The following is a 17,617-nucleotide window of genomic DNA, read 5'->3' as shown; positions in this document are numbered from 1 at the left end:
TTCAAAAAATTAATAAAATTTCCATTATTAAAATTTAATTTGAAGTTACATAATAAACCCAGCTGATCTTATATGTATACTGCGACATTACTTATTATAAATTGAGGATGTCCAGTGAGTGGCCGGAGCAAAACCTGATTATCCCGTTTTGTACGTCCCTTACAGACGAATAAATCTTATCAATTAAGTACCTCTACCTACCCAGGTGATTAACATCTCGATAATATTATGTTAACATGTTCCGAATAATATTTGTACTTTAATTGGTAGGACAGGTAGGTTTATGTTTGGTACAATGTCATAGTACCTAATTTATCATGGTTTTCAGCCAAATCCAAAGATACCTATTGCGTCTAATACCTAAGTGTACCTCTGTTTAATCAAAAATTATCGTTAAAACGTAAATAAATAATCGATATAAAAGTAAATAGTCCACTCACCTGCCTGTAGAAGAACCTAAATTATTATTTTAGTATTTTATCATTAAAGATCTTATTATAATTATAAATTCTAATAAGTACTTAATTATTTTTATGGTCAATCAACGAGTATTTCGATACAGGATGCAAACATGTGTCTATAAGCTTGGTAACTCGGTAAACCGGTGCTGTTGGCCGGTGGGTAAAGACGCACGAGCAGCCAACGGCAATGACCATTTACATCCGACACCACTCGATAAATGCAGTCAGGTTAATTGGAACAATTAGCTGTCGAATCACTATAAGGCAAGCTGTAATTTTATAAATGTTAAAGTGTTTTAGCAGTCAATACTTTTATTGTATGTCAGTCAATCAATTAGACAACTTGTCTATCTACATAGAAATTATCTTGAAGACTAATTAATACTTTATTAACCAAATAGTAATAAAATGCTAATGTTCTTACTTAGAATTTGTAGGTCTAGGCCAAGAGGTAGATATCATGGAATAAATTAAGCAAGTGTAGGTAACTATTTGTTAGGTCAGTAGTACTGTAGTGTACTACTGGCCTAACAAATAGTTAGCTTAGGTACTGTAGGAACTTTGCCTCGTTGGTCGAGAGGTCGCAAGTGCGGCTGCGGCAACAAGGTGTCCCGGGTTCGATTCCCGGGTCGAACAAAGTATTAGGGGGCTTTTTTTGGATTTCCGATTTTTTCTCAGTGTTAAGGAGTCTGGAATTGTCCCCAGCATATGGCACTAAGCTCAACCCCTCTTACATGGGATTTATAACAGGGATGGTGAAAAGTGGGTGTACATTGTATACAGTGACATTAAGCGCCGTAATATGCACATCTGCCTACTCCTATCGGCATAAAAGGCGTGACGTTACTAGTTACTAATTTTTAGCTTGTGCTTTAGTAAACAAAAAGTTAGTACGCTCTCTATCCTTTTGTTTTGCACCGAACGAATGTTATAGCTCTCCAGCGACCTCTATCTGTAAATCAAGAGAATACAAGTAAAAAAACCAACCATTTCGCTTCGACAGAGGTTCGGAGAGCATACCTACGTATCAGTTTTATTTTTCCTATTGCGTGCTGTGCAGGCCGCACGCTTTCTCTAATCACTTTGGCAACTCGCGTCCACAGGATGTAGCCGCTTACATTTGTGGAGCGAAACTATTAAACAGATACTTGTATACTGGATAGGCACTTTACTTGAACATTATACTACCTAGAGACTATTTAGAGGGTCTTACCCCTAACCTCGATAGTTAAGATCAGTTAAGCCTTTGTTCCTACGTCCTACGTCAATTTGTTGTGAAGGAAAGCAGCTAGATCTAGTCGTGACATCTTACTGATCAAGGATAGAGAGAATGTGTGGCTATAACAATTTAACAAGCGAAGACAATGACATCAGAGATGTTTTCCTGGAACATGGTTAAAAATAACTAGTCCCATTTCTCAGTATTCTCATTTCAAAACATTGAAAGTGGGGTCACTTTCAATTCATTCTTTCGACAGAAAACCTAGGTAAAGAAGTTCTCCTGGTAATCCCGATAAAACAGATTACTGAGACAGAGCTATATAGATATAGCATATAGCTATAGCTCACAGTAGCAGCGCTAAAATCGCCGCGTCGTGTCGCGGAATGCTGCTCACGAATATGAGCCTCTAGCATGGCTTGAAACTAATCGAGTTACTCATCAAGTTACATGAATAGGTAAGCCAAAAACATTACAATTGATTTAGATTGTCTCACGAAAGTTATAATAAAATTGCAGATTCCCTTACCTCGTAAATCAATAAAAAATCATCACGTATTAAAACTTTACATGGTAGTAGTAGACGACAAAGAAATTACATCTTAATTAATTTCTTGACCGACATGACATCTAGGTAGCTAGGTGCACACTTACTTAATGCACCTGCAAACTTAAAATAGGTACTTAGCACGTCACTTGGCAACAGCCTACTTATAGTCGAAGGTAGGTACTGGATGAAGCCCCCAGACTTGTCACAGCATTATGTGCTCTTGTTCGAGTCGTAAGCCGGATTATAGCTACATGCCTCTCCTCGATAATTTATTCATTTCAACTTGTAAAGGCTTCACTTCGACACGACAGCTAGAGTTACGTCGATTTTACGCGTAAAATTATGTTTTAGGTAGGTATTTGAGAGATTTAAATAGGTAAGGATGTGTCTTTTGGTATTGGAAATGAGTGAGATCTTGGGTTTTGATATTTTATTACATCGCACTTTTTCCTTATGGGGTAGGGTAGGCAAAGGTGAACTCAACTCCTCAACAGCGCAAGCACTTTATTCGTTCGGCTCGAATGAACCAACCAATCACAGCGGTGAACACGCAATCGTTGTTGTGCGGGTCGGAGGGATCAGGGTGTAGATCGTTTCCTCGACGTACCCGTGATGTGGTCAGGGAGCCAGTGGACTGTATGATGATGGTGGAGAGAAATAACTCTAGTACTGAATTAACAATACTTTATTCCATAGGTTACAATGATGATGTTAACACCGTAGTGGATTCACTTACGCGACTACTAAATCAACATTAACACACTCTGACGATACATTGACTTTACGTAACAGGATAATTACGACACTTTCATAATGACGTTCATTGACACACTGAGGACGTCTCGAAAGGAGTCGTCCTTATATAGGCGGGCCGCGCAAACAAGATCGTTCCTGTCCTGGGTGTACGTCGCGGCCGTCGCCGCGTTACGAACAAGTTCGTACAAGCCCAGGAGCATGTCTAAACCAGACAGCGGCGGCGCGGAACAAAGGATCGCCGCCGCTCACCTTTGATATTCGTGTTTAGACATGCTTTTTAACAGGAACGATCATGTTTGAAACACGTCGCGGGCGGCTCGCCACCTTATAATATTGCTGTCGTGCACATTTCTCCCGCCGTCGCCATCAGGCGACTCCATGGTGGGCACGACAATGCGCTCCGCTAGTCTTCGGAGTACGAGTCCTATGGTCATGCTACTCGTACCTCTCCGTCTTCGTCTGGTAGCACTTGCGTTATCCTTCCTTTGGGCCAGGTGTTACGTAGAAGGTCAGGGTTGGAGGTTACGACGACGTCCAACCTTGGGTGGTGTGCTGCTGCCGAGGTCTCCCGCCGGTTTCATAGGCGCGGCAGGCACTCACGTTCCCGTCTTCGCCAATTCGGCGACACCGGTGGTACGAGCTTCCAGCTTATAGACCACGTATGTGACTCACTACCTAAACCTAACCTTACCTAAAGCGCTTAAGGCGCTTTCACCTATCTTTATTAGCTACTTAGGTAGCGTTGTCACTACATACATTCTAGACTAGCTTATATCTACCTATACTAATAAGCTAACCTATACCTAATACCTAAATGTTAACCTATACCTAATGCCTATACCTAGACCTATAAACTAATCTATACCATAACATGTGTTTATACCTATATGTTAACCTATACCTAATACCTATAAACTTTAGTCTAGTTGCTAGCTAAGTCTACGCTAAGAGCTAGCTATTCCTATATGCTTTGCACATTAACCCTTTAACTTTGTGCCTACCTACAGCTACCATTATAGGACCATAATAATTTAAACGGGGGTACGGGCACGTAGTATTCCCGTTATCACGTAAACTACTATGTAACTTCTTAGGCTTATTCCTACGTTCGGGTACAACAGTTTCTTGTACCGCTTTGATTTTCCCGCGCGAATGTGAAGTCCGTGCGCTAGCGCTGCATGTACTTAGCACTGATAACGAACTGCAGCGCGTCGCTTTGTCTTCGGCGCGTTGTTTGTTCTTATCTAGGCGTCCTAGGGTGCCTAGATGAGACTTCGGCATTGTAGGTGCTTCCTGTTTTCTTTTCTTGAAGCTTCTGTCGGGTAATCTACGACTCTTCTGTTTTAGGGTACCTAAGGTTTTCTGTTGTAGGTCTTCTCTAGGTATCCTAGGTTCTAAGCATACTGGTTCTTCTGTTGGTTCCTGATTTTCTTTAATTGTAATGTGGCCGCAGAATGTACTTGTCTCTTTGTTTACTGTGTATTGACAACCGTGCAAAACCCAACCGAGTTTTGTGTACGATGCGACCGGTTGATCACGCGCACCTGTCCGTGTCTTCGTGGCTTCTAACAAATGCCAGTTGTCTTGACCAATTAAAATCATTGGTCGCGCGTGTTCATAAACAAGAGTGTTCCTAATGTCATCTAAATGCCTGCAATTGTTTAGGTCTTCGGTATGTACAGTCTGCGCCGTGACTTCCAACCTAGTTACGGTGCGCGCCGCCTCTATCTTCTGTGGGGCGCTATGGTACTTGCCTTGTATGTGGAGGCTTACGGTACGGCTTCGCTCGTGTTTGACTTCTGTACCTAAGCCTTGTATGCACATAGAACTTTCTGGCCCATCTGCACCTAGGATGTCTGCTGCTGACGCGTCTAACAAGGTGACTGTACTCCCATCGTCTAACAAGGCGTATGTATGTATCCTAGCATGTGGTCCGCTCAACGTCACAGGAACTATCTTCAAATACGCGCGGCGGTTGTGACGCGAAGTTGTTTCCCGCGCTGACGTCACGGATTCGTGTGTCGTCATCGCTGGCGGCGCGGGCGGCGTTGTGTTTACGTTACGCTCTTTGTGCAACAGTTTGTGATGCTTCATGTTGCACTCCTTTACGTCACAAGTAGGCGCTCTGCACATATTTCTTCTGTGTTTACTTCTTAAACATCTAAAGCACATGTTATTTGATTTAGCTATATTCCATCGCTTATCTACGTCTAGCTGCTTATATTTACTGCAGTCTGGTAACTTGTGGCCGTGCTGCTTGCATGCCGGGCATCGCTCACTTGATGTTTTCTGACGAGTATTCACCATAAACGTGCGCTCAACTCTGCGCCGTCGTCGTTCATCAATGGCGCTATCCCTGTCCCGCTCTGGCAATGCGTACGCGCTACACTTGTCGGCCTCTTCATTCAAGAACATAGATAAGAGCTTTAATACGGGGGTATCTTCAAGCTTTTTATTTGCCGCGTAATCGTACCATTTATGTTTTAATATTGGCGTTAACTTATCTATTATAGATCGCGACATTTCGGGGCTATGTAAATAGTGAATTCTTTTTAGTGCTTCTATCGTACCTACTGTGTTTGCAATACGGCTAGCAAATATACAAATATCCCTAGGGTCATCCTTTAATCTAGGTAATAATTTTACTTTCTCTAATTCGGTCATTATCAAAGCCTCAGGCCTACCAAAACGTCTTTCTAGTGCATCTAGAATGACCTGGGGGTCAGATTGACTGAACAATAAACACTCTACAGCTTCCTTTGCGGCGCCTCTGAGGCTTAACCTAATCCTAGCAATATTTTCTACGCTAGAAAAATACGTGTGTGAGTCACAATACGCGGCCTTATACGCTATCCACTCACCGGGTTTTCCATCGAAGACTGGTAGCCGCTGCATGTACTTCGGTGGCTCTCTTGAACTGCGCGTGACTTGCGCTAGTGCCGCGGCGAGGGTTCCTACGTCTATTAGTTTATCACTAATATTGCCGTGTGACACTTCACTCGCGATATTGCCCTTTGTTTGCGAACACACACATTCACGCACTTTGCCGTAGCCGTCGTCGTCTCGTAGCGGCTGCGCGCTCGCCGCCAGGGCGCCGGTGTACGTCGCTGTCGCTGCGTGGGCTGCGTCTCTGCTGATCCTCCCGCCGCTGGCGTCGTGTGGCGGCGGCCAAGTCTCACCTCCGGGTGGCGGCGCGGGTCGCGCTAGCCACGTTCCAATCCTCACGGAGGCGAGGTCGTCCTCCAGTTCTTCGTCGTCGCTCGAGTCGGCTTCGGCTATGATGCGCTGTAGCTCTATTTCCTGCAGCTTAACTTGCATCTCAGCCAGCCGTTTTCTAGCCTGCAGTTCTGCGAGGCGCTTCTTCTTTGAGTATGTCGAACGGCGTGACCTGGTATCGCTGGCCTTGAGCGTGGCGTCGATGTTGGTAGTCGTCGTAGACCCGCTTCCTGTGTCCGTCACTCGGGCCGAGCTCGATTCTGGTGCCGGGGTGTTGGCACCCGGTCCGGCGGTCACGGAAGGCTCTTGCTGGGTCTGCTCTCCTCTGGACTCTCCACTACGGCTGCGTGTTAACACCATCTTGCTGGAACTTTATTCGGCTCTGAAGGACCAGAATGTGCGGGTCGGAGGGATCAGGGTGTGGATCGTTTCCTCGACGTACCCGTGATGTGGTCAGGGAGCCAGTGGACTGTATGATGATGGTGGAGAGAAATAACTCTAGTACTGAATTAACAATACTTTATTCCATAGGTTACACAAATGATGTTAACACCGTAGTGGATTGACTTACGCGACTACTAAATCGACATTAACACACTCTGACGATACATTGATATTACGTAACAGGATAATTACGACACTTTCATAATGACGTTCATTGACACACTGAGGACGTCTCGAAAGGAGTCGTCCTTATATAGGCGGGCCGCGCAAACAAGATCGTTCCTGTCCTGGGTGTACGTCGCGGCCGTCGCCGCGTTACGAACAAGTTCGTACAAGCCCAGGAGCATGTCTAAACCAGACAGCGGCGGCACGTAACAAAGGATCGCCGCCGCTCACCTTTGATATTCGTGTTTAGACATGCTTTTTAACAGGAACGATCATGTTTGAAACACGTCGCGGGCGGCTCGCCACCTTATAATATTGCTGTCGTGCACAGTTGTGTTCTGGATAAATGTAAAACGAAGTCGTACTAAGCCCTATGTTTATTATACTGCTGCTTATCTACGCCAAGTAGCTCAAGTGTCTGTCGTTATGAACTTACAAACAGACAAGAATACACATCATCATATTTTGTACATTTTCTACTTCGGTATATCGTGATGTGCTGCCTTGTTTAAATTGTCTAGCTACTAGTATAATTTCGGTCATGTTTGTGTGTTCAGCTAGTAGAACTTAACTTTCTGCACTTAAGATAATGACATAATGTAAGCGTGCGATAGATGATCATCATTACACGTTCATTAGAAGCGTTGCGTGCGGTCAGCGGAGGCTTTACTTTCCGAGCCATCAGTGTGTGACCTGGATATACATAAAAATAATATAAGTATCTATGCAAACTATGTTTCACATTGAGCAAGCGTGGTGATTATTGCTCAAACCTCCTCCGTTTGAGGAGAAGAGGGTTTTGGTCAACAGTTGCTACTTAAGATAAGCGTCGACAAGTATCGTACATATCGCACGCAACGGTTTTCAACGCAACAATTGCCTCTACTGATCCGCACCGTTCGGACTGAATCATAGGCAATGCCTACATGCGATGCGTACGATGCGGGTCTGTGGACATAGGCTGATGACGTGTGATGATGATGTGATGCAAACTATGTTCCATAGTAACAACAGTAGACACGTTAAAGTTTAGTATCATTACTGAAGGATCAACTAACGGACGAAATAATTGTGGCAAATTGTCATAATTATTATCATACAATAAATTATTACTTGATAAAATATCTAAGTACATCCTGTTCGTAATAAATATGCAAAAATTGCATTACTTAAGTACTTAGTCGTAAAGTGTCATTAATTTTATCTACATTTTTATCTATAGGAAGTTTAGGATCATCAAATAAGGCTGGATTAAGGTACAGGACACTTCTAAAGCCATTATAAAATGGACTTAATAAAACTCGAGTATCTAGTTTCATTATTTATTGCTTCGTTTTATATTGTAAACAATTCGTTGAATTATCTCTTACTCGTCTACTTGGCCGTAGAAATATACATGGGCTTAAAAATTAAACAAAAAAAATAATACCAATGCAAATACAGAATAGTCAAACATCAACAGATAATATAAATATATCTCCAAAACAAGAAAAAATGTATTACAGGTGTGGGGTTCCCGCAAACCTTCTATATTACACGGGCCGAGGAAACTACACTTTGAGTGTCCAATAAAATCTCTGCGAAAACACCACACCACTAAAATTTACATTCAAGTTCAATAATTTAAATACTGCTTTATTTTATTGTCAATTTTAAAATACATCAATTAACATCACTACTAAGTATATAATTTATTAAAATTTACAAATATTGTATAATATAATAATAATAATATGTATAGTTTTTTAAAAATAATATTGTTAGCAACATAGCAACCAACTAATGTTTAACTTAATCAGATCAAAATTATAGTAAACTTTAAAACTTAATAAATTGAACTGTTACTTTTGTGCAATGGGTTTTGTAAACAAATTATATTATGGTAACTATTTCTCCAAAAAACGACTCACATCCGCACGACACAGAAGAATTTGCTTACAACCACTTTAAAAAGTTTAAAATAACAGTTATAAAGCCAGAAATAAAAACCATCAAGAGATATAGCTGACGAAACAAACGATATCATCTATAATGATTTTAAAATTAAAGAATACCTGCTTGTCATTAGGAATACTTTCAAAAGCCTAATTTTGTAACTCAACACTTCAATTAAAACTTCTAATTTCATCTCTTTTCATAAGTAGTATAAGTTAGCTAAGTAATTGGAAGCAAACTCTTTAACCCCACCCGAGTTAACTTTAAACCAGATAAAATTGAACTCACAAATCCAAAAACCAGTACCGCGACCCATTTCAATCAGTGTTAATAAAAATATTTTCTAAAAAAAATGCCAACCGGCTTAGGTAAAAGCTGAAAGCTGAAATTAAACAATAAAAAAACTGCAAAAAGCTGAACACAAATGTACTAGAGACTATAGTCAAAATAGGACTAAGAAAATTCTAGATTAGGACTTCATACTATTTTACCAGACTCCTAAAAAATGGATGAGCCTTTTTTACCCAGTGCGCCAAGTATTATTTCAATTCTAAATTGATCTTGATTGCCGATTGTATAGTCAGTCATTAATCCAGTATTGTCCTAGTCGATATTTCGAACCATCCATAGTACATTTGTAATCTTGAAATGCATAACAGCATTGAAACAACGTATTATCAAAAAATCTGTACAAAAAACTTAAACTACAAATAATGTGCTGAAAAATTATTAAAAATCTGTGTCAATAAGCCTCATCACATGATAATATCAATGAGATCGCTTTACATCGCGTCAACAGTCACAAATCGTAATATCTCGAAAATAAATTGTCCAATGTACGCCACGAGACGAGGTGAAATCGTCATTATCACTATTGTGTTTAGGTCTACTTTTCATCATTATTCAGTATAATAGTATATGATATTCCCGATGTCAACTAGAAATGAACTTTATTTTCATGTATTAAAAGTTTCTATTTCAAAACACCTCGTCTCATAGGCAGCTTCTATTCATTATCGCTCGAAAGCTGAGTTTCTTCCATTGCGGTATTTGTATAGAGCAATAAAATTTATTGTAGAAATTGTCGTTGGAAAACCGCAATGGATTGATCGACGTTCGTTTTACAACTTGCGGTAGACACCCGGATACAAAATCAATTTATTAAAATCCAGTACAAAAAAGCCGGTCAAAATTATTAACCATTTGGCACCTGAAAAGGTCTTTGATGATGAGAAGTTTAAAATAAATAATACTTAAAGCATGCTAACGCCAGATTCCTAAATGATCAACCAAAGCTAACTTGATATTCAAAGCTATAAGAAAATGACATGAATATAGTAAAAAATAAATACTGAAATCGGGTATTAGCACACATAACAAAAACTTCATACAATACAATATATAGGCCTGCTAATTCTCTATAGGAGAAGTAATTATGTACATAATAAATGGAAACTATAAAGAAATAACACGTGTTTACGAGACGGCGTCGTTACAATACCAACTACTACATGTAGCACTACAGTCTTACGAAATCGTATAGTTTTTTATCTTCGCAATCTAATCAAATATATGGACCATTTACTAAAAGGACAAACTCTTTTTACATCTCTCCTACATTCAATGATCATCAATAGAGCATAATCATCCCTATATTTGACAAGATTGCAGTACCCTTAGTATGAGTCTGTTTGAATCGAAACAAGAGCACGTCCGGCGCTCTGATTGGCCGGCTCAAATAAACCAACCAATCAGAGCGCCGAACGCGCTCTCGTTTCTATTACATTTCTCGTACTAAGGGTACAGAATCTAATGTTCACATAAATATAAGAAAGTATTAGAACTAGTATTGGGGCGGAAAATATAATAATGTGTTATAAAAACACATATTTGGCAACTTTATATATCAGAAACTAACACAACACTAAAATTGTGACGAAGAAACGTTAGTTCGTTGTGAACCTTCGATCTTAGAATGAAGACAACTGATTTTAATGAAAAAACTTTCTTAAAACATTTTTTCTTACGACCACACTACCCATTAGAAAAATGGCAACCCCAAAACAGAATATGAATATTCCTACACAATTAGGAGTTTGAAATCACCGTTTAGGTACTAATTCATGCATATAGTGACTATATAAAAGTCTATATATTTAGCTAAAACACTATTTATGTATAAACAACAAAATGTAACTATATCATCACTAAGTGATCCCTAGGGTACTACTGTATCATATATCAGTGATAGGCAAGTCAATGGGCGTCATATTGTACTATCAGACATTTTTTTAATAGCTTTATATTAAAGACAAAGAAACTTTATAATCATGAATTAGTAAGTCTAAGAAATATGCGCACACGCATGTGTGTCATATGCTTTTATCTGAGCGAAAAGTTTATATTATATTTAAAGTTTCATATTTTAGAAGTTTTGGTATATTTTTATACTCTGATAAACACATTGTTTTATACGATATGACGATCAATTGACTTGTGTTTTGATATAATAAGGACGCATGCAATTACTAGTGGCCCACACTAAGTTACAAATATACTATCAAGACCTACGAATGTACCGCAGTACCTAAGTATGGAACAGTCCAATATCTCTAATTCACAGATACAATAAAAAGATTTTTACGATTTTTTCTTCTAATATTTAATTTTAATGTCATACTTATCCTTAAACGTCCATTTACCATCTTGATAGACCGAAGTATCTAATTATTGTGACATTCGTGCGTATAGGCCAAGATTATTCATATCATGTGCATTAAATTCCATAGTAGTTGTAAAAAGTGATGATAGTTCAATATCTTATACTTATTTATAAATATGTAAGAAAAACAGTGTTTTATAGGGATCGATTCATGTTACATTGGAATCGCAAAAAGTGAACATTCAGAGGACATTTTTTAAACTCTTGCGCAGGTGTTATTAATTCATCTCCCTCTATTATGTGGTTTTAGGAAAGAAATTTTCCCTTTTGTCTCTTTCCAATGCAACACGAACCGACCCATCATACAATAGTTATTGCACACATACGTATATATTTGTCTATGTATATATAATCGGAGTATAATGTGAAGTATAATACATTGTGTAAAGTTGTATAACGCTTTCCCCACTAGCACCGAAACCTTGGATTTCAGTTTCCTTTAGACCAATTATGAACACTTACGTTTTATAAGAAATATAGAACTACATTTCAAATTAGTGCCACGACTTCATATCGACTCGATAAATCTATTTATCTTATTGATTGCCAGCGAAATGTACGGACAGACATGACACTAATTTGAAAATCTGCAGTGTCAAGTAAAAAAGCACCAAAAGAAAAATAAATAAACTTAGAATAAAGATCGACAGTTCAAGTCAATATACATTTTACAGCATCGATATCGATATTATATACTTGTGAAACAAAACTGTGACAATGTTTGTCAGTAAAAGTTGGCACGTATATAAAATTGTATATGATTTGCATCAAATATTTGGTCAATGCTCAACCACTGCGTTTCAATAAGACTTCCACAGACCTTTTATAGCTTTCAGCTTCGGTGACTTCTTTGTGGCCTCGAATTCCTGTTTGAAACTCGTAATGAATTTATCGCGTAAACTTTGTCGCGGCGCTGACGGTTTCAACAGAAACTTCTTTAAATCATTCGTAAAGCTTTTTGCCGTATAGTTCGGTTCTTCCCTAATCGATTCATCGTTACTCGATTCAAGGAATGATACCGACTTATTTGATTGTATCGAGTTTTTTCGCTCACGCGAGTTTCGAGGTGTTGATTTGGATCGCGATGAGATCTTAGGCTGGCTGTAACTTTTCGATACCATCGAGTATTGGTCGTCGTCGATGGAGTCGAGTGTGTCCGTGGATCGGTTGCAGACCCTGCAGCACAGCTGACAGTGTTCCTTCTCACTGTGGTACCTACCGTTACAGTACACGTAGTTCTCTTTGAGCCGAGAACTCCTCGGTGTCTTTGTTTTATCTTTTGACGACTTTTCTTTATATTCTCCGCGGTCATTCCGCCTCGATCGTTTCCTGCGGCACTTGGGGCAGTTGTTGCGTGCGATGCGACGGAGCTCTTTGAGGAATTCGTAATCAATTTCGAAGTACTTGGCGTCGGGTTCGGAGTAGTACCTGAGGTCGGAGTCGGTGGAGTCGCTGCGGGGCTGCTCCTGCTTGCGCACGGGCTGGTCCTCGCGGCCGGGGTCCGAGTAGTAGGACGCGGGCCGCGGGGGCCGGGCGGGCCGGGCCGCGGGGCCGGGCTCGGTCCGCTTGGGGCGCGGGCGGTGCGTGCAGAAGGTGACGGCTTTGTCCCGGCGGCGGGGCGCGCGGGGCGGGGCGCGGGGCGCGGCGGGCAGGGGTCAGGCCTGCACGGACGGCACCCACAGCGTCTTGTTCTGCTCCTCCTCCACGGCCGCCTTGATCTGCGTGCACGTGTACGCTATGTTCACGCCCGCCGGGATCTCCGCTGGAACAACAAATGTACATTAGCACTCATACAGTTCATGTAAATTAGTTGTATGACTATTGACAATTTGAAACATGATCTCATCATTTCCACTTTTATAAATAAGAGCTTACGATTCACTATCAGAGATTATGAGACCTAAGACTAGATACGATTTATATCTCGTACATACCTGATATGTAGCTTCTGTACTCGTTTTCCACTTTGAGTCCATGTTCATACATCTCCTTGGCCGCCTTAGCAGTGACCTTGTCCGCGTGCCGCGTGTCCTTCACCTCTTTGATTTGTTTGAACGACTTGAACTTTATGAACAGAACTATCGGGTAGATCTGCTGCTTGTGAAGTTTCTCTATCGTCGCTACGCTTATATCTAGGATACAGTGGATGCCCTGTGGAGGTAAATAGAAGATATTATGAAAAGTTAATTTGACTTGATGTCATATAAGTATGGACGAGTAATTTTTACTTTTTAATCTTATAACATAGGTCGACAAACATTCAGATGAAACACCTCACGGTAAGAAATCGGCGTTGCTTATGAACACTCGTAACATTAGAAAGCATTAAAAATGAGTTGCTGGCCTTTTGGGGATTGAGAAAACGGAACTGTGGTTATAAAAGGACTAAGGATGAGGATATGGATGAGGTAGGGTGTTTGTGATATCTCAAGTAACTTTTCTTAACATAGAGTGTTAAAAAACATGCAGACTACGTGACGCACCTTCTCTGCCAGCTCCCGTATGGCGTGCAGCGGGATGCAGTCGATGTGCGTGCAGTCGGGGCGCAGCCTGGGCTCGAGATGCGTGCCCCGCTGCAGCGCGGGCGCGGCGCCGGCCACGGGCAGCGCGGCGGGGCGCGCCAGCCCGAAGGCGTGCGGCCAGTCCGACGCCAGGCGCGCCGCCACCGCGCCCGACAGCGGGCCCAGCACCACCACCGGACGCTGCGTGCCGTCTGGGACAACAATCATACGTATAACATACTGACATATTCTCGTATCTACTATTTAACTTACAACGTCTAGTTGATATCGTTGGTCAGATCACCTTATACTTGTTTCCCAGTTTTAAAAAAAGTGTTTTACAATGCTAAATTCTACAATTTAATGTAGTGTCTCTTCTCCGAGTCATCAACAAAGATATAACATCAAATAAGATAAACTAGTCAGACATCCATGAAATATTAAAACTATACGTTTAAAAAAATTCACAACAATTATTACTACACAAAACCACCACACGAACAAGCTTAACAATAAAAAAAAAAAAAAAAACAAAATATACAAAAGCGACATACTCAAATACAACTCACAGTGCAGTCTCTCGACCCGCTGGTAGGAGAGTACTGGCACGTCGTCCGCCAGGGTTCCACTATCACTCCAGCAACCCAGCTCCGTGTTGGAGAACGAAGCCAGTTCCTTGCTGTCCCTGTGCTTCTTGCGACGGAAGAAGGAGCGACGCGCCGTCGTCGACGCTCGTCTCTGAGCGTCGCCTTCCAGTGTCCCCATCGATCGTCTGAGTATTTCTTCTACCCTGGATTGTGAATGAAAATTGTTTTATTTACTATTCAAAATAAATAATTTTATTTTGTATAATAAACAGAGATACAAGATTCAAATACTTATTAATATACTAACTTTTACACTTACTTAAGGGGTTTACAAAATAGAAAATAACAAGAACCAAATAAGATATCATTCTATACAAAATAATGTGAACAAACTCACTTAAATTTACTAGGAATGGTCCCCCAGTGCCGCTTGGAGCCCTTGCAGTCGAGCTGCCAAGCGCGCCAGAGTCCGGGCGACCCATTAAACAGCGTGTTGTCGACAAACAGTACTTCGTCCTTGCGGAACCAGAGAGAGTACTCGTCGATGGTGTCCATGCCCACCGACGTGATCTTGGCGCACCGGTCGAACCCTGCGCGGATGTAGAACGCGTCGCCCGGCTTGTCCTTGATCTCGTGGTACTGTTGTAAGTCGTGTCTCACTAATACGCTCACCTGAAGAAAATAGGAACGATCGATTAGTGGTTATCAATTAACTCCAAGTAAAATTTTATGTGAAAACTAAGTTGAGCATCAGTAAAAGTAAGAACAAAGGTATGAACTCACCTTATCCGCCGGCTTGGCCAGCTCTAACGCAGCTTGCTCAGCAGTGGCTCGCCTCAGATCCACGTTGTTGTACTCCAATATCTGATCGCCAGTCCTCAGCCCCGCATTGTACGCCGGCGACTCTATTTGCACGCTGTGCACGAATATGCCCACAGCATTACCCCCCACCAAACTTATCCCTAAGTCCGAACAATTTCTCATTTCAATCAGAAGAAATCTAGGCAAGTCTTTGTTATTCTGTGACTGCCTCAAGGTAGCCACTTCAGTCGAAGGCTGCTCCAACCTAATAGATTGTTGCGGCCCGGGAGAATTCCTAGGTGTCGGGGAACCAGACAATGAAACTTCCTCGTCGTGCGAACTCTCACCAGACGACGAGCTTCCTGGAACTTCCACTTCATCCTTATACTTCTCCGGGCTGTATTGCACGAGCATAGTTATCGAGTTCCCGATCTGTCTGAGCACTCGCGCGGCGAGCGTGTAAGTGGCGGACCTCATGTTGATCCCACACACTTCCAACAGTTGGTCCCCCACCTGTAGCCCGACCTGGCTGGCAAGAGAGTTGTCGTTGACCGTGGACACGAACACCCCGCCACTGCTCGGCGGGCAGTATATCTGTATGCCGAGCGGTTGCTGGCTCTTATCAATGTGCACTCTCCTCAACTCTCCCGGCAAAGGTTTGTTCCACCCTAAGCCGCAATACTCCGGCATAGAATTCCTAGTTTTGTGCGTCAATTGCTTCGCTCCCCGACCCGGAGATAAAACTTCGACGTGAAATGTAGGCATCGGAGAATTCCGCTCAGAACTTCTCTCTATTGACCCTGTACTTAACTTTCCCGCGGAGTTTTTTGACGTGACACTCGGGTTGGAGGGGATACGAAACCTCTGATTCTCTTTCTTACGAGGAAATGTGCCTCCTTCATACGTGTGGTGGTAGTCTCCTCCTCTAGTGTTGCGCGGCACGGGCTGGAGGTCCGACATATTGTGCGTGTGGGATGTGAACGAGTGCATGTCGTAGCTCGTGCCGATACTCTCGCCCGACTGACTTTGGGGGATATTTGTTGGACTCGCTAAGTGCGGATACCTACTTGAAGTATGAGGGTTTGAATTCACAAAAGGGCCTCTGTAGTATTGAGAAGCTTGAAGCCTCGATTGTGATGGCAAGGTTCCCGTCATGGGAAAATTTGCGTTACTGTTCAAACTGTCAGGTCCAAAACTATCACTGTCTGAAGGGTATTTGTTCACGGTCTTGGGTGACGATGACTTCTTATTCGAATAGTATTGATCTAGTAAGTCTTTTCCTGGGTGATTCTTGATCGAGTGTTCCAACGAGCTGGGTGACTTCCGTGGGACAAAATCCAGAGAGTTTGGTCCCTTGTTGACTATGAAGTCTAAGGAGTGCGGGCTTTTAGTCCGGTTGCGTGTCACTGGCTGGTAGTCCAACGAGTCGTCTGACGGGTTTAGAACTAAGCTCAGTCGGTTCGGGGTGACGTCGTGTTCGGAGTAATCACTGATGGACATCTTGTCCTTCTCCAACGTCCGAATCTTCTCGAAGTTCATACTGTTCGGGGAGGCGAACGGCTTGTGAATAGCTAAAGGGGCAGGCTTCGGGAAGTGTTCGATAGCTGGCGAGGACTCTATGGACTTGTACACAGAGTGGCGAGCTGGCGTGGTGACCTGGGTGAGGGGCGCGTGACCCAGGGGGATGGGATTCGAGTTTCTATTGGTGTTGGACCGCTGCGGTTCTGGCGGGAGTTTAGTAGGCGGGCTGAGCAGGATGGAGAGAGGCGGCCTCTCCTTCCTGGAGCGGGGCTGCACGATGGTGCCGGTGGAGTTCTCCTCTCGTATGAAGTTGGCCCTCGCCTTGGGCCACGTCCCACCATTCTTAGAATCACTCTGTGACTCTTTGTTCTTTCTCCGCGAACGTTTTAGCACACTACTCGTCTCTTTGACTGTAAAGACAAAAATAACAATATCATCACAAAGATAACAAAATTCATAACCTTACATTCGGATAATAAGCTTTCGAATTATGTCATGCAATTAATTAATACATTACTCACTTGTTTTTCCATGATAACTGTCGATAACGGAGTCTAGCTCCGCGATGGCATCAGATTCCGGCACCTGTGCAAATAACACACATTTACTCGCGATGAAACAACTTTATCCACTGGCACTATTGTACTGAGTGACGTCACATGTGCATAGCATGCATCGGATGGGAAAATATATAAAGAAAGACTGACTGACGGCCTTTCAGGCTACAGGTGCAAGAGCG

General features: G+C 42.2%; 3 protein-coding genes across 10 annotated transcripts in view; all 3 read right to left on the bottom strand.

The window, feature by feature from the left end:
* The window catches only part of LOC118272073 (protein spaetzle 4), a 484,075-nt gene that overhangs the window by 401,447 nt on the left and 65,011 nt on the right, over positions 1 to 17,617 (bottom strand). The gene's annotated exons all lie outside the window — the stretch shown is intronic.
* Positions 8,120 to 13,123, bottom strand: LOC118272212 (uncharacterized; the record flags this gene model as incomplete). The annotated part of the gene is made up of 1 exon (XM_050693811.1): positions 8,120 to 13,123. A coding segment is annotated over one exon (855 nt), but the record flags the coding sequence as incomplete, so codon positions are not given.
* Positions 13,082 to 17,617, bottom strand: part of LOC118271678 (disks large homolog 5) — a 23,414-nt gene continuing 18,878 nt past the window's right edge. For 3 of the 4 annotated variants that reach the window (XM_050693706.1, XM_050693705.1, XM_050693707.1), the window contains exons 23-29: positions 17,400 to 17,463; positions 15,340 to 17,288; positions 14,954 to 15,228; positions 14,524 to 14,759; positions 13,952 to 14,181; positions 13,403 to 13,619; positions 13,082 to 13,230 (exon numbers count right to left, since the gene is read on the bottom strand). In XM_050693706.1, coding sequence (XP_050549663.1) covers positions 13,124 to 13,230; positions 13,403 to 13,619; positions 13,952 to 14,181; positions 14,524 to 14,759; positions 14,954 to 15,228; positions 15,340 to 17,288; positions 17,400 to 17,463 — 3,078 coding nt within the window. In that variant the 3' untranslated portion in view covers positions 13,082 to 13,123. The remainder of the gene's footprint in view (positions 13,231 to 13,402; positions 13,620 to 13,951; positions 14,182 to 14,523; positions 14,760 to 14,953; positions 15,229 to 15,339; positions 17,289 to 17,399; positions 17,464 to 17,617) is intronic. The other variant, XM_050693708.1, reaches the window with a different exon arrangement.

Source organism: Spodoptera frugiperda, chromosome 5 (genome assembly GCF_023101765.2).
Source record: "Spodoptera frugiperda isolate SF20-4 chromosome 5, AGI-APGP_CSIRO_Sfru_2.0, whole genome shotgun sequence".
NCBI classification, from domain to species: Eukaryota; Metazoa; Arthropoda; class Insecta; order Lepidoptera; family Noctuidae; genus Spodoptera; species Spodoptera frugiperda.
The sequence above is the reverse complement of the archived record's forward strand: the minus strand, read 5'-3'. Positions and strand labels throughout refer to the sequence as shown.